Source organism: Erinaceus europaeus, chromosome 5 (genome assembly GCF_950295315.1).
Source record: "Erinaceus europaeus chromosome 5, mEriEur2.1, whole genome shotgun sequence".
Lineage (NCBI taxonomy): Eukaryota > Metazoa > Chordata > Mammalia > Eulipotyphla > Erinaceidae > Erinaceus > Erinaceus europaeus.
This window is the reverse complement of record NC_080166.1, coordinates 115,528,155-115,555,760: the sequence shown is the minus strand read 5'-3', so window position 1 is coordinate 115,555,760 and position 27,606 is coordinate 115,528,155. Positions and strand designations below refer to the sequence as shown.

Below are 27,606 nucleotides of genomic sequence, written 5' to 3'. Positions count from 1 at the left end.
TGGTTTAATCCCCACTGGTTAGAACTTTCCCAACAGCTGGAGACCCGCCTTGCCTGCAGGGCATTGGTTTAATCCCCACTGGTGAGATGGAATTCACGCTCTTTTCCTTCTCTCCACCCACTCTCCTACTCAGTCCCTTTTCTGGCTTGCCACTTCCACCTCAGAAGATATAAATGCAGATGAATAAAGCCAGCTTTGCATTGCGTTCCCACTCAGTCATGAGTTCCTGGTTGTCTCTCTCCCACCTGCGAAGCTAGAGCCCAGCACCTCTACATATGAACTTTGATATTAATGGGGAAGATTAGGGCAGCCGTGCAGCCTTTTAAAGACGAAGTGAGTTGGGCTGGCAAAAAACTCACTTGGATAGTGTGCTGCTTTGTCATGTGTGTGACCCAGGTACTAGCATGGTCTCCACCAAATTGAAGGAAGCTTCAGTGCAAGGGACTCACTCCCCAGCCCCCTCCTCCTCTCTCTCCTTGCTTATCTCAGTCTCTAAAAAAGACGGCTGTTGCTCACAGACTGGAACAGAGTAGCACTGCTCTTAATCTTCATTGAGTGAGTCAATGGCCCTGCCTACATGTGTCACTTGGCTTAAGCTGGTCATAACAGTAAAGCTTTTGGGATCCCTCTCCACTTGACCTTACCATTCCAGTTTGAGCAGTTCCCACCATGTGCAAGGATCTGGGTTTGAGCCCCGTTTCTCATCTGCTGTGGGGGAAGCTTCACGAGTGGTGAAGCAGGTCTACAAGTGTCTCTCTTTCTCTCTTCCTCTCATTTTCTGTCTTATCTAATAACATATATATATATATAATCTAAGAGAGAGGTAGTGAGATAAAGATGAGAGAGAGAAAGAGAGAAGTGTGGTTCTGCTGGTGCTGCTTCTGTGTGGTGCCATGTGGAGGGCAGCCCCAGCTGCCTGCCCCTTTAGAGGTTGTATTTTGTTTTAGAAAATTGAATGGCTTTCTTCCTCCAAAATTATTTGAACAATCTCCTCTCAGTGAAGGCAGACAGCTATGCCTGTTTCCTTTTTATTTCCCCTATGGGTGAGGGAGTGACAGAGAAATAATGGAGCATGAGGAAAAGCAATGAGTAAACCCTCCAATCCATCTCTCTTGTTTCTTTTTTTTTTTTGTTATTATCACTCTGAGGTGACTTTTTCAAATAGAGTCAGACACAGAGAAAGAGAGGGAGAGGGAGGGGAGGGGAGAGAGAGGGGAGGGAGAGGGGGAGAGGAAGGGAGAAAATGAGAGAGCAAGACACCGAAGCTTCTTGTAATGTGGTGGGGACTGGGCTCGAACCTGGGTTGGGAACATGGCACAGCAGCACACTTTCCAAGTGAGCTATCTTGCCATGCTCATCTCATGTGTTCATGCCTGATGCTGCCTTGCTTGGTGCATCTTCACTCTGTCTTCTGCTCTTGTTCCTTGGTGTCTGTGGGACTTCTGCTTCCTGGCAGCTTATCAGTTCCTGGACAGGCAGGGAGAAAACAACATACCTAGAAGGAAAGAAATGGCAAACTGTTGTGAAATCAGTTCAGGATTGTGATTAGGCTACTAATCACATGATTCATGTCTGTCTGTGGAGAAACCAAAGGCAGGAGGAAGACTGGTAAAAATGGCTCCACTTCAGACACTTACCTTGGTAACATGCTCATTCTGCTTTAGCCCATTTGAAGTCTCTGCCATCAGAGCCAAGTGCGACCTCACTTCTCTGTCTTTGGCTCTGATTTGCTCACTGAACTCCCAAGTCCCTGTTGCAGTGTACAGCTTTCCAGCTTGTGACCATCCAGCATTACCTTCTGCTCCAGCTGCTCCCATTCCATGTACCTCCGGACCCTCTGCTTCAGTCACACTCAGTTTCCCTCTTGATGTGCACGTCGAGTCCAGGTCCTTGACATTCAGGGTTTTCTCTCGACTGGTCTCTCAGTCCTCCGATGCCTGTGGATGTCTGCAGTCTCCGGACATCACAGAATTTATAGTAACTCAACACAGGGTGTTGTATATATAGCGCCCTCATGAATTGCAGCTTGTTTTGTATTTGCAAATTCCCCTAGCCACTCAAATTTGTCATCCCCAAGTCCACATTCTCTTTGCTTTCTATGCTATTCTTGGATAAGCTCAGTGATAAAAAAATTGGAGTCACGGGAGGCCAGGTGGTGGCACACCTGGTTAAGCTCACACATTACAGTGCGCAAGGACCCAGGTTCAAGCCCCTGGTCCCCACCTGCAGGCAGAAAGCTTCACAAGTAGTGAAGCAGGGCTGCAGGTGTCTCTCTGTCTCTCTCCCTCCCTACCTCCCCTCTCCTCTCAATTTATGTCTCTATTCAATAATAAGTAAATAAAGTATTTTTTAAAATTAGAGTCACTGATTGTGATTTCAGGTGCATGTGACTGTCCCAGTTTTCAGCTCACAAAGACCTCTTTGTGGGCTATGTGGTACCTCACTTCTCCCAATTTTGTGTGTTTTGCTGGTGACTCTGCTATAGAAAATGACCCCCAGGTGCAGATTTGAAGTGTTGACTGTTGTTCATGAGTCCTTAAAGGCTGGAATGTACCTTCCAGAGAAAATGAGTTAGATAAAGACACCCAGGCATGAGTCATAATACTGTTGACAGTGAGTTCAGTGTCAATAAGCTAGCAACATGGCACATCCAGAAAGAAAGGGAATTCACCATTGTATGCGGCTCATCTGGAAAATCCTAAAGTGATGTCCATTGTGCTACAGCTACGGCGAATGGAGGAAGTGGTTACATTTTTGGATTCACGACATGATGGCCCACTAAAGAAAGCACTATTATGAGGCTGAAAGTTGACGACAGTTACAGTAACATTCCCCAGGATCAGAAAATTATTAAGCCCCTCCTGATGGATTAAAAAAACATTTTATTGATTTTTTTATAGACAGAAATTGAAAGGGAAGAGGGAGATAACAGAGGGAGAGACACCTGCAACATTGCTTCACTGCTCATGAAGCTTCCTTCCTGCAGGTGGGGTCCAGGGGCTTGGACATGGGTCCTCTCTCGCACATGGCAATGTGTGTTCTATCAGGTGTGCTACCACCTGGCGCCATAAATTATTTGTATGAAGCATATTAACTAAGGGATATTTCAACAAAGGTTTAGCGAAACAGGGTTATATTTTGATTGGTTGACAGAAATATCGTGACTAGAGGCTCATAGAAATCTAACTCGTATTTCCACTAGGAACAGTGGTTAAGTTTTTCTAATTCAGTGTTTATGTGCCTATATAAGATAGAACTACTGCAAATAATAAATAATTACACATCACTGTTTTGGCTCTATATTGTGAACTCTGTGTACTAACATGCCTGCCTGCCCAGTCCCCACTCCCCACCCTCATACTGTATGCTCAGAGACTGTGAGTCGAGTGAACAAATGTCTGCTGTGAAAGACATTGATTCAGAGGTGCAGTGTTGTTTGGGAATCTGAGCCTCTGTGGTGTACAAGGAAGATGTGGCTTAGGGGGCATTTGGGTGGTTATTGTTGGGAGGGTGGGGCACAGAACATTGGTGATAGGTGTGGTGTGGAACTATGCTCTGTAATCTTTCAATATTTTTAAAGATCATTATTTTTTAATTATTATCTTTATTGGATAGAGGCAGCCAGAAATCGAGAGGGAAGGGGAAGTTAGAGATAGACAGATAGACACCTGCAGCACTGCTTCACCACTTGCAAAGCTTTCTCCCTGCAGGTGGGGACCGGGGGCTCAAACCTGGGTCCTTGTGCACTGTAACATGTGTGCCACCACCCAGCCCCTTAACATTGTTTTTGTTTATTTATTATTGGATAGAGACAGAGATAAACTGAAAGAGGAGAGGGCCACAGCACTACCCCATCACTCATGAAGCTTTCTCTCTGCAGGTGGGGACCTCGGGCTTGAACCTGGGTCCTTGCACATTATAATGTGTGAGCTTAACCAGGTGCACCACTGCTTAGTCCCTAACCTTTCAATATTGTAAATCATTATTAACTGCAAATAAATGTCTTGATAAAAATATTGTCCACTGCTTGAGTGCAGATGGTACAGTGGACCTGGTCTCAAGCCTCTGGTCCCCATCTGCAGGGGGAAGCTTCATGAGCTGTGAGACAGCACCACAGCTACTCTCTTTCTCTTTCCCCTTCCTCTCAATTTCTGTCTCTATCCCAAATACACAAATAAAAATATTAAAAAGGAATTCATAAGTCTTATGAGAAAATGCTATGTATTTTTTTAAAGAAATAACTTGCAGATATAGGAAGTACCCTTATACTAGGAGAGATCATGATTTTACTACCAAGGATCCCAACTTGTGGCAAAATGTCTTACAGAGAAATGTTCTTTATGAGATAAGGTTTTTACTAACAGGATGAGACATGAAAATCACCATGTGTTTTATAGAAAATAAGAAATATTTAATGTATATAAATTTATTTTCCTTGGAAATTATGTATTTACAATTGATGATCGATAGCAACAATTGAGGTAAAAATATACATGAGGTACAAATATAATATTTAAATGCATTATAATTTTATTTCCATTGGCAAGATAACAATGAATAAAATACTGTATTTGACAAACAAACTTGATGCATCTTCCTCCTCCTTTTTGTTAAGATGTACTATGTTGTTATACAGTGATGTGATTAGTATGTGCATCGAAATTAAAAGTCAGGCAATCTGAAGAGAAGGGGAGTCAGAACTACAACCACAATGGTTTCTGCTCTGTGTGAAGTATCCTCTTGGTTCTTGGTTCTCAGAGTGTAGTCTTTGAGTCAACACCCCGGGCATCTTCAAGGCCTGTTAGACATGTAGCTATCAGGTGCCCAGGGCGCCTGCACCAGAGAGTGGATTTGGACAAGGTCTCCATGTGACTTGTGTTTGTGTTAACACGCAGCTGTTAATCCCTGTGCACCTATTGTATGTTCCAAACACTTGAGATCTTTGCCCTGGAAGGACCAGTGATAAGCGAACTTAAATCCCACTAAAGATTTTGTCTAAGCATATGAAAGTATAGACATCCAGCACATTTGGTTAAGTTTAAGACAAATGGCCAAAGTTAACTTGTGTTCACAGAGCATGGCCCAGATAGACAATGACGGGCTTGCTGCCACTTATTTGCAAACAACTCCTATGTCATCTATCAAACTGTAATGAATGCTTCTCCTTGCACCATGCAAAATTCACATATAGCATCTTTACTCTTATGAAAATAATTGCACATTGCTGATAAAATATTGTATAAGTGCATAGAATATAAATCAGAAAACACTCACCTAAGATTTTCTCCCCCTCCCTCTAATAACACTAGCTAAATTATGATACCAGTTTCTCATGGATTATGAAAGAAAATCTCTCTCCCTGAAATCAAGCACAATAAATTATCTTTCTCTCTATAAGTTGCTGAATTATAATAAAAAATTAAATCCATGAGCAATCAGTTATGGAGAGTCAATCTGCTTACTCTATACAATAATAAATAAGGTTGGGTTAAAAGCATAGGTGGCTTGTCTGGCTAATGACAAAATATGGACTTAAGCAAACTTGTTTATAGTTTCTCAAACTAATGGCTAAACAGAGTTCTGGTCTTTGTTAGCATGAAGCCCTGTCTGTCAGATTGTGACACTTTTATGAACTACATTTTAGAGGATCTTGTGTAGAAAAGTGAGTATTTCCCAGAAGCTAGAATGGTCTTGAAAGCTGTAATGGACTCTTGAAAGACCATCATATCCCTTTGTCTGGTGTCCAGAGTTAAATGAAGTACAATACATTGGTAAGAACATGCCAATCAACTATGGCCAAACAGGCCACTGGTCAAACAGGATGACATTAGAAGACATTAGGACATGTGCCTATGAAAATGCATTCAAATACAGAGGCTCCCTTTGGTTGTGGTAAGCACGCCAGTCTAGCCAGTAGGGCATGTTTTGGTCATTTGTGCTGACTGCAGCGGTTCCAGGGCATCTGACATTTCACAGAAGCTGGTGGGAATCTAGCCTTATATGTGGCAAAAGCTTCTCATCCACTGCTTTGCTTTAAAGAAGAGGAAATACTCAAATCCCAACACCCTATGCTTCACTCTGGTTTTTTAAGAGCAGGAACCACCAACAGAGTAGAACCTTGTAACATAGTTTCCCTTTGGTTAGCTAGTCTTTGGTTAAATATCAGTCTTTGGTTAAATACCCCCCTGGTGTTAGCAGCAGGCCCTGCTCTGCTTATGGGGCAGCAGGGAGACCAGCCCAGAGAATCTTGGGAAAGAACCATGTGAGGAGAGTCTCACTGAGTCGGGGGCATTCCTTCTCCCAATAGGCAATCATATATAAAATGAGTATCTTACATATTTACACAGTAAAGATAGATAGATGTACACACATATGTACAGAGGCTATACATACATTTATTTACACTAAGAATGCGCTTCTTAGAAACCTTTAAATAGCAAATTAGGCAATGCACAAAGAATACTCCATTTAATTTTAAGTAATATAGATAAATGTTCTGATTTTCTTTAAAAAAATATTATATTAGTAGGGATGCAGCCATCTCCAGGAAGGCTAGAAAAAGTTCTCAGAAACACTGCAAGTGCTGACACATCCACTCGGCAGTGTTCCCACTTCCGCATTCTCCACGGCAGTCAGTCTCTCGCTCCTGCTTCCCCCGAGCAAACTCTCTCCCACAAGCGCCTGCTTCTTTCTGCTCTTGCTTCCTCTTCCCTGAGTTTGATGTCACACTGGGGAAAACTCAGATTTTGGTTTCCGGACCCTCAGCGATGAGGGGTTGAAAAGAGTTTCTAATCCTGGCAACTTCCGCCGCACATAGATGTCCGAAGCCTTTGCTGTACCATTCTGGGGAGTGACCTCTGCGGGGACAGAAAGGAGGCGGGGAAGTTTTTTTCTTGCCGTTTTTAATTTGTGATTAATAGTAAGTTACCAGGTTGTAAAACTACAGGGTGGGGAAAGTGGGAAAGTCTTTCTCTGAGTCACCATGCTTTGTTGTGACAGACAGGGTTGCCCTTGTGCCCTGTCACTTGTGTGTCATGGGAGCTGTCACCTTGAGGGCTAGGAACCTTATTTTGTCACTAGGTGTTCTGAACTTGAATTTTATTATTTTTTAATTTTATTTTTCTACCAAAGTACCACTCAGCTCAAGCTTCTGATAGTCCTAGAGATTGAACCTGGGCCTCAGTCATGAAAGTCTTTTTGTATAACCATTATGCTATTTTTCCCAGCTAGTGTTATCAGCTGCTTTGACAACATCTTGGCTGCCAAGAACTCAGTCTGTCTTTTTAGTTTTCCCCGGATACTTAAAAAACAAACAAACAAAAAACACCTCAGGATGAAATACGAAGTTAAGGCTGAATCCAGAATTTAATGAAATGACTCAGGTTATATTCACGCAGAACTCAGTTTTCCATCATGAATGTCTTGAGGGTGGTGGTGGGGAATGTAAGTCAGTGTCTTCTGAAAGGAGAGTGACAGGAGGGAAGGACAAGAAAGGACATGCATGGAAGAAGCATGAGAGGAAGGAAACTGCATTTAATGAGCATCTATTATTTGCTGAGCTCCAGAACATTTGCTTGTTCTGCAGGAGAAGCAGAGAAATATAAATAGGGACAAAACCAAAATAAAAAAAAAAAGAAAAATGGAGAGAGAGAGAGAAAGCAAAAGGGAGCTAAAGAACCTCAGATTTTGAGGAGAGGTAGGGGAAGAGGATAAGAGAGGGGCAGTGTAAGAAACTGTGTATGGCAGTGCAAGGAAGTGTCCATAGGGAAAGAATGTAGAGTGAAATAAGAAACCAGAATGCCAAAGAGAGCATGGGAGAAAGTGCTAATCCAGCTGAGACCCCTGTCCCACCCCCCCCCCCCACACACAATCATGCCCATCATCAGGGAGTTTACACTTACTTCAGGTCTATCCTGCAGATGTGGGTCAGCCTGGACTTGCCAGAACCACAGGGTTCGATTAAGTACTGAGAGTCCAACACCACGGCTCGCACGCCACCCATGAGCTGGGCGTCCTCGTGCTCCACAGACAGGGATACCAGTGTGCACATGCCTTTGGGGAGGTCTGTCTTCCAGGTCCTGTGGCGAGACAACTCACATGTGAGTGAGCTCTGAGCCTGAGACAGGAGGAGATGCCTCAATACAGAGCTCAGGTTCCCACCAGCACTTCCCCACCAAAGGCTGGGGCTCCAGTTCCAATTCCAGTTATGTGACTTCCATAAGTACACAGGGAATAACTTTTTTTTTTTAGCCTTTTATTTGATAGGACAGAGGGGAATTGAGAAGAGAGTGGGAGGCAGAGAGGGAGAGAGACAGAGGAAGACAGTCACAGTACTTGTGAGGCCTCCCCCCTGCAGGTGGGAAGTAGGGGCTCAAACCCAGGTCCTTGAGCACGGTAACGAGTGTGCCTGACCAGGTGCGCCAAGGTCCAGATACTATTACAGATGCCTAGTAAGAACCTAGATTAACCAAGCCTTGCACAAATCCTTAGCAACTTCTCAGAAGAACTGAGCATTTATTTTAAAAAATATGTATTATTTTATTTACTTTTAGTGACAGAGATATAGAAAGAAAGATGAGAGAAAGGCAGAGAGGCCACAGCACAGCACTGCTCAGCTGTGGGTTATGGTGGCACTGGGGGTTGGACCTGGAATCTCAGGGCCTCAGGTGTGAAAGACTTTTGCATAAACGTTATTGCTGTCACCCCAATCAGAACCATGCATTTTCTTCTCATGCTTGATCATATGATTAGTAATAAACACTGAAAGTTGAAAAGATCTATGAAGTTAAAATAGGAAGCTCTTCAGGAGGGGCTGGGTGGTGGTGCACCTGATTGAGCGCACATGTTACAGTGCACAAGGACCTGGGTTTGAGCCCCTGGTCACCATCTGCAGCAGGAAAGCTTTGCAAGTGGTGAAGCGGTGCTGCAGGTATCTCTCTGCTTCTCTGTGTCTCTTCCCCCTCTTGATTTTTGGTTCTATCCAATAAATAAAGTAAATAAAGATAATAAAAAAATAGGAACATCTTCAGCAACCAACACTGGGAGAAGTAAGAAGTGGACAGGCAACTCCCACAGAAAATCCACACGACTGTGTCAGCCTACACAAGGAGATGCTCCTTGTCTTGTGACTTTCTCACTATATTCATCACTTACTTCCCTCTTTTTAAATTTTTTATTATCTTTATTTAATGGATGGAGACAGCCAGTAATTGAGAGGGAAGGGAGAGATAAGGAGAGAGACAGAGAGACACCTGTAGCACTGCTTCACCTCTCTCAAAGCTTTCCCCCTGCAAGTGAGGACCAGGGGCTCGAACCTGAGTCTTTGTGCATTGTAACATGTGTGCTTAACCAGGTGCACCACCACCCAGCCCCGCTTTCTTCCCTCTTGCATCATAAACCCAACCAAGTAATTCCTGTTGCAGCCTCCAATACTGGTTCACCATGAGTCATCGTGAGTGATGAGCTCTTCTCCTTCAGAGCCTATATCATCTCCAGAACCTCCCGTGTGCCTGGCACAAGGCACTGATGGAATTATGGGCAAGAAGTATATATCACTCTGGACGGAGAGAAAGAAGGAGGTTCCACAGACGGATAGTAGTCCTTAGCTTCTTCCCAAGAAAAGGATGCTATGGCATGGTTCCACACCCATGGCTGCCATCTTAGAATGGTCAGATTTTGTTTTCAAGAAGGAAGCTGTGAAGTTTAACTAGCACAAGATGCCTTATACCCCAATAACTGTGGTAATATGCCACCTTTAGAACCACCCACAATTTCTACTAGATTAGATTTTCAAAGTTTCTTTATTATTATTATTTTTTAATTTTCAAACTTTCTAAGATCAGTACATACTTAGGAAAGCATAACTCCTACCATTCAAGGTCCCACGGATTTATCCCAAAGGCATAATATAGAGGCTATGTGAAAAGTGACCTGAAGCTTGCCATCAATACATTGTCTATGGAGTATTTTAAATATACATTTCAGAATTTCTATATTTTTATTTATCTTAGTTATTTTGGATAGAGACAGAAGTCGAGAGGGAAGGGGGAGGCTAAGGGGAAGGAGAGAGGAGAGAGAAGAGAGGGACAGAGGGAGAGAGGGAGAGAGAGAGAGACCTGTAATACTGCTTCACTTATAAAGCTTCCCCCTTGCAGGTGGGGACTGGGGATTTGAAACAGGGCCCTTATACATTGTAATGTGTATGCTCAACCAGGTGTTCCACCACTTGGCCACACATTTTGGAACTTCATTAGTGCTTCCTAAACTATGAAACAAGGCAGTATTTGCACTGACCACCAATGCAAAAAGGATTTATTAATATAACTATACTTCCTTGTGATCTTTGTTATCTTCAATCCCTGTTCTTCCTGATTCAACTCTGACAAACTAGACTATCTGTCCAGTTCTACCACGCAAACATCCTAACATTAAGCACTCCATTTCAAATGCATAGATCAAGTAGCTATAATCAGTTTGTAAATCTGTCAGAAGCAGGGACCAGGCCAGTAAAACACTTGGTTGAGTGCACACATTATCTTACTCAAGGACCTGGGTTCAAGCCCCTAGTCCCCACCTGCAGGAGGCAAGTTTCATAAGAGGTGAAGAAGTGCTGTAAGACACCTGTAGACATCTTCCCCTCTTCAAGTTCTCTATGTCCTATCAAATGTAAGAAAAATGTAATAAAATAAAAAAATAAAGCAAGATATATATATATATATATATATATATATATATATATATATTAGAAGCAAGATTTCAACTGTAAATACAAGACTCAGCAGCCCTGTGAGGTACTGAAATTTGACTAAATATCTCAGCAATTATGTACCATCAGGTTGTGGGAGTGAGTATGTGAACAGTCATGAACCACTGAAGTTGAATACAGATGAATCTGAAGTGACATGCACTGCAGTGTTGAGGGCTGTACAAAAGGAAGAGTTGCTTGGGAGGAAGAGTGTAGGAAGGAGGGAAAGAAGAGAAAGACAAAGTCAGGAGAAAAGTCAGTCAGATTCCATGTGCATCGTTTGGTAGAAAGTGCAGTCGGACAAACAGCAGCTATTCCTGGTATTGTGTTCTGAGGAAGTAAAAAATATTTATGGCTTCATAAACTGTATGTTCCATAATGAAAGGGCCATAAGAGAGCCTAGCAGAGCTGTAAATTGGGTGAAAGAAGCAGGAAGTCAGGCATAAATACAGCAATGCCAGGTCTCACTGCAGGCCTCTGTGTCCCAGTGGAGGCTGAGCTGAGGTGGCAGAGCTCTGAAATCGGAGCTTTTGTTATTCTGCTTTGGAAGGAATATCAGAAGATCCAAAAGCAGGCTTACCGGAGAACCACGAAGTCTCGGGAAGGATGGGGGGCCATGCTATTCAACACGTACTGATAGATTTCTGTTTGCTTGTCCAGATTTTCCACAATCTTCCACTGCACAAAATCCTCATCCCACAGGTGGCGCTCTCTCAGCACCCGGTTCAAAACCACAGAGGGGGGCGCTTCCACCTCCACAGACGCCTTCCACAGCTTCAGTGGATTCCTGTCTTCCACCTTGAGGAAAAGACATCATCAAAGTCTGAGGAGGTCAACTGGCTCCTATAAAATTCTAACACACACACACACACACACACACACACACACACACACACATACACACTCTCACACAAAATCCTACCAAACTTCTCTAGGCATTTGAGAAATGACTGTGTAACATGAACTATTCTGTGTGACATCTGAAAATGTTAATCCTTAAACTTAAAATAGTGACTAAAACAACAACCACACAGTGATTCCTGTGTACCAGGCACTGCTCTAATCCACTTTATTTTATCATAGTATATTATTATTATTTTGTCCGTTACTGTTGTTGCTGGGGCTTGGTGCTTACCTGGTTCTTTTTTAGTTTTTTTTTTTTTTTACTGATAGACATGGGAGACAGTGAGGAAGACAGATAGAGGGAGACACATCTGAAGCACTGCTCCATCACTTGTGAAACTTCTTTCTACAGGCGGGACTGAGGTTTCAAACACAGGTCCTCACATATGGCAATGTATATACTCGACTGCCTGAGCCACCTCCTGGTCCTGTGTTGTTGCTTTATGATTATTTTATGCAGTACCAGAAAATGAAGTTAGAGCCTTGTGCATGTGTCATACCACTGAATGGCCTCTTGAGCCCAATGTCTTCAATTTTTATATAGAAAGGAAGAGAAACGGGAAAGAGAGAGAAAGAGAAAGAGAGAGAGAGAGAGAGAGAGAGAGAGAGAGAGAGAGAAGACACCATAGCAATGTACCAAACCATGCACAGAAGCTCCAACCAGCATCCCACACATGATAAGGTGTGCACTCTATTAGCTGAGCTATCTCCCGGCTCCTCAATTTTTACAGTGATCTACTCTGATGGTAATACCATATCACATCCATTATGCGAATGAGAAAACTGATGCCTAGGGAGGCTTGAGACTTGTTTAATGGTAAACTACACGGCGGTGGTAGCTGCAGCCTGATAATCACAGGCTACTGAGTAGCCTCAGGAGTAGGCCTTTGTACAGTGTGTGCGGTAAAGCTGTTCAGTTGCATGCCAACCCCACAAACATTTTGTCTATTTATTTATTGGGGAGTGGGGACTTTGAGGGGGCAAGATGATCGTTTTTAAGATGAAAGAAGTCCTGGTGACTTTTCAAGAGCACTTTTTTTTTTTTTTACTAGAGACAGAGAAGCTGAGAGACAGAAAGAAATCACAGCACTAAAGCTTCTTACAATGTGGTGTGGGCCTGCCTCAAATCCGGGCTACATATATGACAAAGCAGTACACTGTCCAAGTGAACTATTTCTCTGACCCTTCAAGAGTAATTTTCCCAACCCTTGAGATTACCTTTTTGAAAGCAAGCTCTGTGTTGTCTGTGCTGGAACACGACACCCATCCCTTGAACTTCTCCTTGGCTTCCTTCTGCAGGCCCTGGATGAGCTGCTCCAGGTAAGTGTGGAACGTCGCCCCGCTCTCCTCTAGCTGCATCCCCAGCTCTTCCAGTGTTGGAGCATGGACCTCTGCTTCCACATATGAGCTATGAGACTGGGCTACCATCTCAAGTGGCACCTGAACCAATGGGTACACAGATGAGTGACACAGCAGAGTTAAAGAAACCCCGAGACTAGAGAGAAAACAAAGCAATCTCACCAACAACCACAATATGGGCAATGGGCTGAATGCCCCGGGCCAAGCAATGTTTTTCTAAGATTGGTGGCAAGGCTGGGAGCCAGGGGCTGCCTGAAGTCAGGAAACACAAATCTGTTTCCGAGGCTATATTTGTAATTCAAAACATTGCAATGACTTCCCATTCATTCTTTCCATTTTGCTTTAATGTTTTTTATTCAGTTTGGCAAAACATAGACTCAGGAAACTTAAAGCACATAGACTTATTAGGGGAAACATCAAATACGATTCAGAAAGAGCTTTACCTTTTTAACACACTTTCTCCACTTGCAGATGCCAATTTTACCACTGAAAATATGCCAGAAGTCAAATTCACTTACTTCTTTAATACATCAGGGGCTGTATTCATAAGGTTTCATTGATTCCCAGTAATAAGGTTTGTACAACCTCTCTCTTTCTCCCCACCTCTCTTTCTCTCTCAAACACACACACACACACACACACACACACACACACACACACACACACTCCTAAGGCAGAATCAAATGTAACACAATTAGCTTGCTGTCCTTGAACTTTACCAGCTATTTTCATGAAAACCATCATCGCTATGACTCCAAGTTTTGTTTTCTTTTTCTAGCTGTCAAAGCCTCAATTACACAGCTGGCACCTCACAATTCTTGGCGACAAGGACCAGAACTATAGAGAATACTACTGTCATTATAAAGTCAGGAACAAACAGATATGAGCCATAAGTGCAGTAACCATTCCAAGTGTCTTATCTAGTTCCAAGAGCTATAAGGAAGGCAGTTTGAGCCTCTTGTTCACCTCAAAAAGTCTGTTGCATTCCATGATCATGTGGGCCAGTCCCTGAGCAGCAGCCAGATTCTCATTGAGGTCCTTTTGATCTGGTTTCCCAGTGGCATATTTCTTCTGTATGACTCTGTAATTGAAGGGGAAAGTCCTACTAGGATCTCAACCCAAAAAACTTTTGCACAACACAAAGATCATTCCTTTTGTTTTCTCTTCACACTCAGATGCTATCCAGATCCCAGATTTCTTTCCAAATAAAAATAATGATCACACATCTTAAACATTCTGTACCAGACTGAGCCTGGCAGTTCATAATGAGAAACTTTGGAAACACACAAAGGCAGGACTAGTTCTTGGGGAGAAAATGAATGTTTTTTTCCAAAGTCAGAAAATTTTTCACTGCTTGGGCCTTACACTTACCATTAATGTCTGTAAAGCACAACTCTGTGTACTGTGTACTTTCTGCTTCCCTGCTTTCAGGCACCCCAAAACAAAATACTACACCTCAGGCTTTCTGATTCATAGTAAGACACTCCTTGATGCTGCTTTGATCATTCTAAGAATCTGAACCACATGAATTAGGTTGCCTTGAAATATTCTCTGGTTATAGGTTCAATGCAAACAAATTTTCAAGTTGTAATATAGCAAAAGAACCTTTATTATCGTTATTTTAATGGATGACTGTGTGGGAATACTGGATTACCAGGTTTAGGGCTGATTTTGCTAAGAAAAACCCACCTGGGGGAGCTTTCTTTCTTCAATAAATTGAGATGAAAGAGAGAGGGGGCCAGGCACACAGCCAGGTTCATGGGAGTCATCTGATTCTCTTCCACCAAGCTGACCACGTCATGTAGAAAGCACAGCAACGTCTGCAGGACCTCCCTGCTCTCATCAGCCAGCAGCAAGATGGCAGCCTGTGCTGCCTGCAACCGCTGCTCCTTGGGGACATCTGTGGAAAAGCAGGGGTCAGGCCATTAGGGGGACAGCACAGGAAAAGTCAAGTGGAAGTGAGTTATTGCCACCTTCCAGAACTTGTCAGGGTTCTCTTTGCACAGTTTCACCCCTGTATCTAACACCTATTCTGAAGGGCTCAGCGTTAGGCTGTATTTATAATCACCTGAAAACCCTCTGTAATCAGACTCTGTAAGGACAAACTTGGCAGCCAGGTAGTATGGCCTACAGCATCATCATAAATGTAGTCTTAAATACCTTTGCCACCCCAATTATTTATTTATTCCCTTTTGTTGCCCTTGTTGTTTTATTGTTGCAGTTATTATTGTTGTTGTTATTGGTGTCATCGTTGTTGGATAGGACAGAGAGAAATGGAGAGAGGAGGGGAAGACAGAGAGGGGGAGAGAAAGACAGACACCTGCAGACTTCTTGTGAAGGGACTCCCCTGCAGGTGGGGAGCTGGGGGGCTTGAACCAGGATCCTTATGCAGGTCCTTGTGCTTTTGCGCCACCTGTGCTTAATCCGCTGCGATCCCATCACCCCAATTCTTTAGTTAATCAACTGTCAATGTGAGTGATAATAAATGGGACCTTGGACATGTTCCTTTATGTTAGGATAACTAATTGAGACAAATTAAAAAGCCAATTTTCTAAGATGCTTACTATCCCACCAAAGAATTGTCATTACAGTTTAATCTCACCTGGTAGGGCATTAATATTATAACCACCTGCAAATCCTTATAGAAAAACTGCATATTAAGACTGACTATGAGATATAACCCAACCTCTAAATAATTTGGTTATAACAATAACTATCTATTGCCTTCTTAAACCCTAAGACAGCAGGAACCTTTCCCATTCTCTATATAACCCATATTTCTCCCAGTCCTGGAACCTCTTGCTTTCCTGGATGCTTCTCTCAGTTCATACCAATTGATACTGCATCTGCTGATCTCAATCTAATCCAAGCAACCAGTACCACCTTGGCATGCTTCACTTTGGACTGTGTCCAGAGACGTCAGACATGAGATGTCAATCCTTCAGCTCCATTACTCTGGTGAGATCTTTTCTAGATCATAGGACTCCTTAACTCCATTTCGGGTGGCGCACTTTCTAACAAAGCCTCAAAACCTAGATATAGACCAGGGCCCATGAGATAGGGCACATTTGCATATGTATCCATAAGTTAGGGGAAAATATATACCTTAAAGCAAAAGTACACAATAGTTTGCAGTGAGTCAAATGCAGTAAGCAATTAGAAAGAACTAAAAAAGACACCGTCAAGTACTTAATCAAATAGTTTCTACTTAGACGTAGACACCTTCCTCACCTACTTCCTATTTCACTTCCCTCAATGACTCCAAGGCTAACCTTGTCAAACAAAGTAAGGACTACAAAAGCTGGATAAGGGCAGGAGACCGGCATACTTTAATGATGACTCTTTGGTTACTACCAGGCCACCCTATAAATCCTGGGATTCCCACACAGACATGATGGGCCTAGACCTCCAACAGATCCCTCTCACCACTGTCACTGGTCATGTCCATCAGGAACAACATAATGGATCCCATTGTGGGCCCTATAGGACCTTGCCCTCAATGTGGATCAGCGATGGTAGGAACAGTCCCATTCTCCAAAGCGACATTAGGTAACATACTCTACCACTCCAGGAAGATGGGTACTGAAACAAGTGCAGTCTAGAATGTTCCTGGCTGTGACCATGGAATACGAACTCAGACCTACAGGGATGTAGAGGTTACACAGGCTCCTGTGCTGAATATGGGCCCCAGATCAAATCGATGGGGTTTACAGCTAACAAAATTTATATACTTTTCCCATATTTGGGAGCTACTCTCTTCCCTGATCCAGCTTTCTAGTTCTTTTCCCAACTCTGACACCATCTCCCCAGACAGTACCTTTGGTCCACCTTCATGTTAGTGGTTAGGCTTAGGCAAAAACTAGTAAAGTCATGGGCCCCTTGGAATATACCTAAAATAGACCCACTAGCTTTCTCCAAAATGGAGACCCAAAATCTCATCTTCTATATTCCTGCCTTTAGGTTCCTGATTATTTTTAACAATTTGTTCTGCTTTTTCAGCTACCAAGGTCCAGATGCTACCATGATGGCAACCTGACTTTCCTGGGCAGATGACCTCATCAGTGCGTCCTGGAACCCCCCTCCCCAGAGCCCTGCCTTGGAAACAGAGAGACAGGCTAGGAGCATGGATCGACCTGCCAATGCCGATGTCCAGTGGAGAAGCAATCACAGAAGCCAGATCTTCCACCTTCTGCACCCCATGTAGGCTCCCTTGATAAATATTAGTATGCAGGAGCCCCGGGTAAGGCTTAGTGGTATAACAAACAAACAAACAAACAGTCGTTCAGCCATTTAGTAATCAGTTGGACATTATTGCCCCACAGTTTTGAGGACAGCCTCCCCTCTGATAGAAGGGACAGCTCTACATGCCTGCACTGGAAGCAGTTCCAGGAAAAGAGACCACTGTCCATATTCAAAGATTTTCATTGCCATCTCTCAGAGTGGGAAACACTGTTGCACAAAATTATAAGGCTTTTGCCAGGCAGACACTTCAGTGGTAGGCCAGTGAAAATCCCCAGGCTTAAGACATTTACAAGTGCAAAAACTAGCAGCCAGCTTCTAGTCATTCTGAATATCAAAGGAAAAGGCTTCCACACAGGACAACTGAACAGGAACCAATTCAGGACAGAAATCTGCCCGGACATCGGGGTGGCTAGAGACACAACCCTTCCACCTACTTTCTCAAGGAACCCAGTTTTCATCCAAATGTATACAACTAATATACTCCGTCCAGCAGCAGGCAGTTGACTCTCTCCTTGCTGACATGTCTCCCTCTGTCTCAGCTTTGGGGCAGAGTTGGCTCCTGTTTATCGTCTACCCCTTCCTTGGAGATTATTTACTTTCTTTAGCCCAATAAACCTCCCTAAACCTTTGCTGTATTTTGCTGCCTTATTAACTCCCGGATCTCCCGCACATCACTGGCCAGAAAAAGGACAAGTATATCTTCACAAACTATGTGATCCCATCCCTCTTTCTGAGATTAGATAAGACTGGGTGTGTTCTGAGCCATGTGGCCTAGAAGTCAGTGACTGGCTTAGAGGAGAAAATGTAAACCATTTCTGGCTGAGATCAAGAAAAGTGCTACAAGATCTGCAAATTTTTCTCCCTGAATATATATAGTACCATTCATGCAAATCAGATGAATGTACTGTTTGCTCCTCACTTCAGCTGTCATTTTCTCCATCAGTTCTTATTCCTCATTTCAATTTCCTCCTCCCCATACCCCCAGCTTCCCCCCCAAATTGACTTATCGTGGAACTTCTCCAATCTTGCTGTTCCGCAGTTATTTATACACAAGTCTCATCTGTCTCAGTTGTAAGATCCTTAAGAGTGAAGAGTCAGCCTGTGCAGTGCTCAGTATTCGGCCCTGTACATAAGCGGAACTCAACAAATGTTTGCTCAGCTAAATAAACCCTGCTTTGATCTGGTTTCTTGCTCGTAAGTCTCCAGAAGGGCCAGAGGCATTTATCTCCTAGAAATAATTTGGCTTTAACCTTAGGCTAGTGTCAACCTTAACTCAAGAACTGATTAAACTTAAAGACTCATTTATTATACTTGTGAGCCAGAAGGGAGGCTTAATTGAAAAATATGCAACAACAATGTCCCGAACTCCCTATGTTCAGGCTCTAGCAATATGTACCATTAGTTTAACTTAATGTATTCACTTTGACTTTTTTTTTTAATTAAAATACTGTTTTTAATAGAAAACACTTATGGCAGCTAAATACACATAGTAAATTTAAATTTTAAAAAGAAATGACTTGACATATCCTGTTTTTACAAGTGGTACTTATTATAATCCTCTTTGAAATTGTAATATTGTAGGCCTTTTAAACATATTTACTACTCTGTAGAGGGGTCTTTTTCAAACTGGATAAATTTCATATGAAGGTCCACTTCAGGTAAATATGCTGGAAGCTCAAAGTCCTCAGGTATATGATATGATAATTATTATATGTAGGAGACATGTATTCACTTATATTTTAGTCTCTGTAAACTACCTGTAGTGTGATGTTCTTAATTAATTGCTATTTTCAATTCAATGATTATTTTAATTCTAAGGACTTTGATGAGAATTATTAATTCTACAACATTTAAAAATTTTCAATGGAAAATACATATTAGCTGAACTAAGCTTGAGTTTTGATTTGGCTTGCTCACATTTTGCCAGATTATTATTTATATACATATAATACATTATATCAAAACATTTGTTTTTTATTTTTAGTCATTTTATTTTTATTTTTTGAAGATTTATTTATTAATAAGAGACAGAGAGGAGAGAGAGAAATCCAGAATATCACTATGGCTCTGTAATGCTGGGGATCAAACTTAGGACTTCATGCTTAAGAGTGCAATGCTCCCAGGCTAGCATTTCTAGTTATTTTTAGTACATTTGGCTTTGAACTGCATGTGATGTAAGAAAAAATATATTTTTACAATAATTAAATAAACTTAAAACACACATCTAAAATAAATACTACTGTGTTCCCCTTTCATTGCAACTTTATTAAAAGTACAATGAAATCAATCTAGTTTAAGATCTCAGAGAAAGGAAGTTTGAGAAGATTTTGATGTCTAAAAAGTATTTTCAAATGCATTAAATATGGCCTAGAGGGGCCGGGTGGTGGTGCACCTGGTTGAGCACACTGGTTACAGTGCACAAGGACCTGGGTTCGAGCCCCCAGTCCCTACCTACAGAGGGAAAGCTTCGTAAGTGGTGAAGCAGGGCTGCAGGTGTCTCTCTGCCTCACTCCCTTTCTATCTCCCCCTTCCCTCTCGGTTTCTGTCTCTATCCAATAAATAAAGATAATAATAAAAAATAATAAATATTATATATATATCCTAGAGATTTCCATGTCAAACTTTGAACAAACTTTATTTCTGGCGAGAAGGACAGAATTATAGCTTTCATATACTTCTTTATGGACTCATGTATTATGCGTGCAGTTAAAATTCAAGCCATGGAATTACTTTCTGAGCAGATGAGTGCCCAAGAGAACACTGATCTGTAGGACTTCCACTTACACTGATAAATGTGGAGGAAGGTCTCGCAGAGCTTGTTGGTGAAAAGTGGCTCCGGCAGGTCTCGGAAGAACTGTTTCACCATATCTGCCACATCATAAGCGGACTGGTCTTCATAGCAGACATTGTCTGGGAAGTTCTCATTCATCTGACGTAAGGCCTGGATTCGAGACTTCACGCCTGATTTTCGAAAAAGACCCACCTGAAACAAACCACAGCAGTATATGAGCAAGCCTGTGTCTGCAGTCAAAGCATCTGGGGAATAATGAGAAAACGTGGGACCAGGACTGGGTATGCTGGAAGTGCTTCCAAACTGGTGAACTGGAAATGACTAGTTTATCTTCACTGAGTAGTAGCTGAATACCAAATTCCTGTCCTATACTATGAAGATAAGAATGATACCACTGAATAGACCCACTGAGGAGAGTAAATGAGAAAATGCATGTGACTATGCTTTGCAAACTAGAAATAATAACAGGGAAGACTATTATTTTATGTATGCATTCAACAAGTCAGCAAGGAACAGAACAGAAAATTTCCTGCACACGTTTCCATTTTGGTGGGGTATGGGGAAAGTTTGTCTATGAAAGGTTTGGTGGATCCCAGCTAAGCATCAATGGCCAGTACCTGTTTAGGCTTATGGGTGACATGCTTAGGGGTCAAATTAATACCAGAAGCAGGTATATTAATTTAAGGGTCATATATGCTCTACCTCCTTTGGATTCTTATAATTCTTAACATGTATGTTTCTATTTTATTTTATTTTATTTTTTGTTTGTTTGTTTTATTGGATCACTGCTCAGCTCTGGCTTATGGTGGTGCTGGGGATTGAACCTGGGACCTTTGGTGCCTCAGACATGGAAGTCTTCTCAGCCCATTATGTGTGTTTCTCATATGAAGTATGACACTTATTGTCCTACTGAGTCTTATGTCTTTTTGATGTCTGGAACTTAAGACTGTTGCTTTGCTTGACAAGAAATGAACAGTAAGACATCTTGGAGGTAATACTTCTATTTGGAATGCATGAGGAGTAGAAACCTACAAGACCAGAGAGTGTTACAATAGTTGCAGCTTTTTCTCTAGACCCTGCTAGAGATCTTTTCTGTTAAGAATTTGTGTCTACCCCCGGAATGAATTGAGCTGGGCTAGGGCACAGCTTAGCTGGTAGAGAATACACTTTATCATGTGTGAAAGGCTGGGTTTGAACCCTCAGCACCATGAATGGCACCAGGAGAAACTTTGAGTAGTGCTGTGCTGTATCTCCTGATATTCATTTCTTCCATTTCTGTCTCGATCTGAAATGGAAAGAGTTTTGGGATGGGGGTGGGAAAGTGAATTGTACAGTATGTCTGTTACTTTTAAAGGCCTAGAGGGTCTTGGATTACTCAAAACTCAGCCTTGAACACTTTATTTATTCTTTAAAAATTTATTAGTGATTTCATATTGATTTACAAAATTACATGTCAACAAGGGTATAAATCCGTACCGTTCCCACCAACCAGAGTTCTGAATCACCAATCCTTCCATTGCAAGTTGCAGCATTTCTCCTAAGGTTGCAGCCATGGTTAACTATCATCTCTACAACTATCTGTCTACATTTTGTACATAATTGCCCCCTTTTTCTTCCAGGTCAGTCCTCTCTTGCTCTCCAAGCCACTAGTGACCCTCTTACTATATCCAAATGTCCCTCCCTTCTTCCTCCTCTCTCTCTGGGTCCTGATGAAGCTGCAGTGCTTTGAACACTTTAAACTCCACTTTTCTCACTCTCTAAGGGCTCACAGGTGGGAACACTCACAAATGGTTAGACAGAGAAGCAGTGGCCACTGAATCTTCCAGTGCTCCTTGGCCCCTGTTCCTGGGGAAATGTACCAGGTTGTATCACCACATACTCTGCACACCAGTCTCCACCCAAGCTCTGAGGACAGCTCTCCTGCCTGTTGTATAAATGGAGAGCAGCCCAAATTCTTTTAAATTGCAGTGACAGCAAAGAAAGAATTGTAAGCACTTAAGAGACTACTAAGGGTTTTGTATATGTCAGCTGAATGGATCGCAGGGGAAATTATACACTGCTATTTTTTGTGGCAGTCAAAATGGAATTTTTAGTAATACTTTTTTGAATTCCAAGACGTGTTGTCCCAATTCCACAGATCAGGATATTCATGCATATTGTTATTTAAAACATTGTCTTCTTTTGCATTTCTTCCTAATGCCAAAAAGAAAAATGCCAAAAAAAGAAAAAAAAAAAAACTTTGCCACAGTTGGATGACTCTCCAAGAAGAATTAAAGACTATCTTCTGGCAACGACTCCAGTTTTCATCAAAGTACAGGAGAAGAAGCTACATATACTGCCAAAGGAAAGACTCAGATGTCAAATCAGCCTCTGCGTGTTGACATCTCAACTCCTCTATTTCTGGACAGAGGCCCAGCATGGTACCACAGGGCTTTGCTGCACTGGAGTTCTCAGAAGTCAATGCCCAAAGGTGAATTCTAAATGTGACTCACACTTATCTTCATGCTCATTGCTATTACTCCCTTTGAGAAAGTGTGTTGTTGTTATTATTTTTATAACAGCAAAGCACTATTGATTGGGATCTACAGAGAACATAAAGCAGGGTGTTTGTGTGTCAGCAGTAGGTGTGGCCCCCTTCTGGCCACTGTGTCTTGCTGGCTTCGTCTCTGGGTGCATGTACACACACATCCCAGCTGTGTTTTCTTTGCATTCTTATGTTTCCAAGGTTCTTTCTGGTTCCAGCAAATATTGTTATTTTAATTGTTTTCGACATGTCGGGAGTGCTCCAGCTTTGGCCTCTGTGCTGCTTGTTCTGACTTAGGTGGCAGGATGTCCAGAGGGTTGTCAGGTATTTATTTGTTCTGCCTCACAGTCTGGCAATACCCTTCCCACCCCACCCTTGTCTTCCAGGGACGTGGGAAATATCTACGGGTTCACTGGATTTTCTGTTGGAAGCTCACAAGGAAATTCCTTTCCTAAACAGAATGAAGAAAAGATGACCTGACATCAGGCCAGACTCCAGACATAGCAGCTGAGAACGGCAGAAGGGAAAGGTGAAGAAGATAATTTTACTCTTTAAATATGTTGCTGAAACCAAACTATCTCCTAGGCTTTGTGAGAACTGTGCTGGTTGTTGCTATTGTTGGTGCTCCTGGTGGTGAACAGAACTTCGGTGGTGGGTGTGCTGTGAAACTATACTCCTGTATAGTTTTGTGATCCATTATCCAATGACCGATTTAAAAAAAATAAACAAACAAAAATATCACTGAGTGGGGGCCAGGAGGTGACTCACCCAGCAGAGGTACACATACATATCACCATGCATGAGGACTTGGGTCTTAACCCTTAAACCACCTTACGGAAGTGTCTGCAGTGGGGGAAGCTCCTTGAATAATGGAGTGGTGCTGTAGTGTCTCTCCCCATTAAAAAATATTTATTTATTCCCTTTTGTTGCCCTTGTTTTTTTATTGTTGTAGTTATTATTGTTGTTGTTATTAATGTCATTATTGTTGGATAGGACAGAGAGAAATGGAGAGAGGAGGGGAAAACAGAGGAGGAGAGAAAGATAGACACTTGCAGACCTGCTTCACCACTTGTGAAGTGACTCCTCTGCAGGTGGGGAGCTGGGGGCTCGAACCAGGATCCTTAGGCCGGTTCTTGTGCTTTGCGCCACCTGTGCTTAACCCACTTCTCTACCGCCCAACTCCTGTCTCTCCCCTTTCTCTCTCCCTCCCTCTCTCTCTCAAAAAGAAAAAAAAGAAGCTACTGGGAGCACTGGAGTTACATAGGCGCTGAGTCTGAGTCCCAGAAATAACCCTCATAGCAAAAAAAAAAAATGTTGCTGAGTTGGGATAGGAGACAGTATAATAATTATGCAAAAGACCTTCATGTCTGAAGCACTTGAGGTCTCAGGTCCAATCCCCAGTCCCAACATAAGTCACAGCTAAGCATTGCTCTGGTCTTTCTGTGTATGTCTCTTTCATTAAAAATAAATAAAATATTTTTTAAAATGTTGCTGAGCTAATGAAAAAATACCAGCACTGGAACCAACACACTCCTTGACTTTTTGTTTTGTAAGCCCACACATTTCTCACTGTTTAATCCATTTTGACAGGGGTATCATGACTTGCAGTGGAACATTCCCTGGACCCAGTGGTAGAAGAATCTTCTACTGGTGCATAGGTCCTGAGAACAGAGAGAAAAGTCTCTCCTACTTACCTACTTATCCTCACAGAATAACTATAGGTGGAGGCATGAGTGACCATAAATCTCACTTTTTTTTGGAAGAGCTTTAAAAAAATGGGCTTTTTTTTTTTTTAAATCGTTGCAAGTAAAAAGTTGAGAACTGAGGAAATTATGTTATAGTTCATTGCTGGCTCTGGTCCCCCAGATCCCTAGGTCTTGTTATGAGGAAGTCCTATGCATAGTGTCTCCATCGTCTCTGAGTCTGTTACTGATGCACAGACCACCTGCACAGCCACTCAGGGTATCAAACTTGGTGTGACGTTCTCTTGCCATTTTTTTCAAAATTCTTGATTTGTATGTGAATCCAAGAATTCATATTTTCATTTTGTACTAGGCCTTGAAAATTATTTCACAGGCCCTGCTCTCATTTATTCTTTCCTTTTTTTGCTAATTGTGGAAATGATATTTTACCAAACTTTAGCTGTCAGGGGTTACATACTTGTCAGCAAGGTGTGTTTGCACAAGCCACTGACCATCAAAGTGCTCTCTCTCTTCAGCACAGAGCACTGTGCCCCTATCTTTTCTTATCACCACCCTTCTAGAAGCCTCACATTTGCAGATGTAAAGTAAGATTTCAGGTTTTACTTCACCTTTTTGCCTTTCTTTCTTTCTTCCTTTCTTTTATCTGGGGTGAGATGATGTGGTATTTTTCTTTCTCCTTCTGGCTTATTTCACTTAGTGCAATGTTCTCTAGTTCCACTCACGTTGTAGCAAAAGGCAAGGTTTCATCTTTTCTTAAAGCTGAGTTGTGTTCCATAATGTATATACATCTACCTGTCAAGCATAGCTCAAACGCTCTCTCCCAAAGGGGGAAATATTGGGAAATGCACGATTCATTTTATAAGCATGCTTCTGGTATGTGGCCTTTCATTTTAAAGGGAAAAAGGTGAGTGATGAGTGTTCCACAGATCTCGTTTTACTTCCCTCTCTCATTTGTCTTTCACCTAAAGACCTGCATGGAAAAAGCAAGCACTCAAGACACCACTTAAGAAGACAGGCCCAGTGAGAACATCCCTCATCTGAGGCAGGCAGTGGGGAAGGCGATGAACAAGCAGTCACAGAACTCACTTGTACAGAGTGTGAAGTGTTCTCTAAGCATAATTGGGCATTTAAAACTTACTACTCCACTAGAAGGAGAGGTTGGGCTTGAGTGCTGCATTAGAATTCAAATTTCATCTAAATAATATTAAATCTCCTACTTGGCATCCTGTTTATGCTAATCCTTTCAGTACTTAATGATGTTTATCAGGACTTCCATTTCCTCTTCTTCAGAAATGTGCTCAGCTAATGAAGAAAGGTTGGTTCTATTTAGAAGGAGAAAGGCTCCTAAAAACAGAATGTGGCAGTGCCTTGTTATTCTTGAGCACTGCAGGAGTACCTTATTGCTGCAGCGACTTCATATTCATCAGGAGTGGGGCCTAACCTATCCTTTCGTGCAGATTCACTTGATTTAGGGCAGATATAAAAGCTTAGCCAACAAAGAAAGGCTCCTTGCACACACGGCTCTGTCTGAATACAAATGGCTCATAATTGAAAGCTAAACTTCCTTATTTCATCCACAGCCAGCTGCAAGGGCGAAAATGGATACAACAGTGCTTCATCACATATAACTGTCCTGCAGTTGGAAATGTAGGAGGTAAAATCCTGGAAATGTTTCAGGGCTCCATGGAGGAGGCAGTATTCATCTGTTTGCAAGAAACACTCATGTTCTGGAAGAATATTTAAGATGACTGGAAGGTGTTCAGCTCATTGCTGGATGTCCACCCTTCCTGAAGTCAAGGTCAAAGTCTGGGAGAATTGTGGATGGTGGTAGAGGGGGCCATGGTGAGGGAGGCAGCCCTGCACAAGTCAAGTATGGTGTCAGAAAGGATATTCTGAGAGGTCCCGGGCTTTTCTTATCTGGGACTGAGATCCTGAGGTCCTGTATACACCTGAATCTTTTCAATTTAAAGAATGTTGGTGAAGAAAGAACATGTCTTGAGTCATGGATGCCGATTCTTTGTTCCTTTTGCTTATCTGTCTTCTTTTATTCATTATTTTATTCATTATTCTTTTATTCATTAGCTCTTGTTCATTCTTAAAAATCTCTAGGACACACTGTCTCTTGAGATTGGCTCTCTTTGACTCTTCATTATGCTTTTCTAGTTTTTCCCGTTAATTTCCTTCCTTTTCCAGGGGCTAGAGGCGTGGCCTCTGTGTACTTCCCTTACGCTGTGATCTTGAAAGGGAGGGGAATGAAAGACAGAAACCCTACCAGTACTGAGTGCTTGCTTACCTTGTAAAGTAGAATCGGCCAATCACGGAAATCTGTTACATTATTTTACAGGTTCTTCTTACTTTTGACTGAAACAAGGGAATAGCTTCCTTATTCATTTAGAATCAGTATTGATGGTCTCAAAATGAATCTTATTTGTACAAAGCTTTGAAAGCATACTGTTTTGTAGCATGGCATTCTCTCAAATTAAAAAAAGTAGCTTGCAATGGAGACTGGGAATAAGCCAATGAGTAGGGTGTAAGGAACTTTGGGTACCCACTACCCTTCTCTCTATTCATAAGACTTTCATGTCAAACAAAGAGACTGTATTCAGTGATGTGGTGTTACTCATTCTTCAGAAGCTACAGGAGGAAAACTGATTTACATTTAATGCTAAAGATGATATAGTAAATAGGAGTTTGATATTATAATTCACTGAATTATACTCTATACTGTTTAAAAAAGACTTCTATATAAAGTAAAATAAAATGGGGGGGGGCTGGGGAGTGGAGCACACACACTGTCATGCACAAGGACCTGCGTTTAGGCCCTCACTCCCCATCTGCAGGGAGGAAACTTTACAAGCAGTGAAGTTGATCTGTAAATGCCTCTCTCTCCCCCTTGGTATGCTCCTCCCCTCAAATTCTCTGTCATATCCAATAAAAAAAAATAGAAAGAAATTTTAAAAAAGGAAAAAATGGCCTCCAGGAGGGATGAATTCATTGTGATAGTACCAAGCCCCAGCTATAACCTTGGTGGCAAAAAACCAAAAACAAAACAAAACAGAAAATAATAAAATACAATGAATTTAATGATAATAGGAAAATAAAGGTAGAAAAAGGTATGGAAAACTAGGAATGAAATTACTATACAAAATTTATGCTCCCAAATTACGTATATTTACTAGAGGTGGGACATATATCTGGCTCTAATATTTCTAGCAGATAATATAGAAAGGAAGTAATTTCTAGTTGAAAGTCTAATGCTGTTATTATAAAAACAGCCCAGCTGTCCAAGGAAAACACAAGGCTTTTGGGTGTTGGGCCTAGAGGGAAAAAAAAATCCTTC

The 27,606-nt window shown here is 42.0% G+C and overlaps 2 protein-coding genes and 1 long non-coding RNA gene across 11 annotated transcripts in view; 2 read left to right on the top strand and 1 right to left on the bottom strand.

Annotated features, from left to right (window-relative positions):
* The window catches only part of LOC132538640 (uncharacterized), a 915,711-nt gene that overhangs the window by 201,717 nt on the left and 686,388 nt on the right, over positions 1-27,606 (top strand). The window lies entirely within an intron of this gene.
* Positions 1-27,606, top strand: part of KL (klotho) — an 88,402-nt gene that overhangs the window by 59,864 nt on the left and 932 nt on the right. The gene's annotated exons all lie outside the window — the stretch shown is intronic.
* STARD13 (StAR related lipid transfer domain containing 13) overlaps positions 4,508-27,606 on the bottom strand; it is a 576,918-nt gene continuing 553,819 nt past the window's right edge. For all 9 annotated transcript variants that reach the window (XM_060191640.1, XM_060191639.1, XM_016186926.2 and 6 more), the window contains 7 exons: positions 20,033-20,231; positions 14,696-14,906; positions 13,973-14,087; positions 12,866-13,087; positions 11,325-11,542; positions 7,902-8,078; positions 4,508-6,857 (listed from right to left, as the gene is read on the bottom strand). In XM_060191640.1, coding sequence (XP_060047623.1) covers positions 6,740-6,857; positions 7,902-8,078; positions 11,325-11,542; positions 12,866-13,087; positions 13,973-14,087; positions 14,696-14,906; positions 20,033-20,231 — 1,260 coding nt within the window. In that variant the 3' untranslated portion in view covers positions 4,508-6,739. The remainder of the gene's footprint in view (positions 6,858-7,901; positions 8,079-11,324; positions 11,543-12,865; positions 13,088-13,972; positions 14,088-14,695; positions 14,907-20,032; positions 20,232-27,606) is intronic.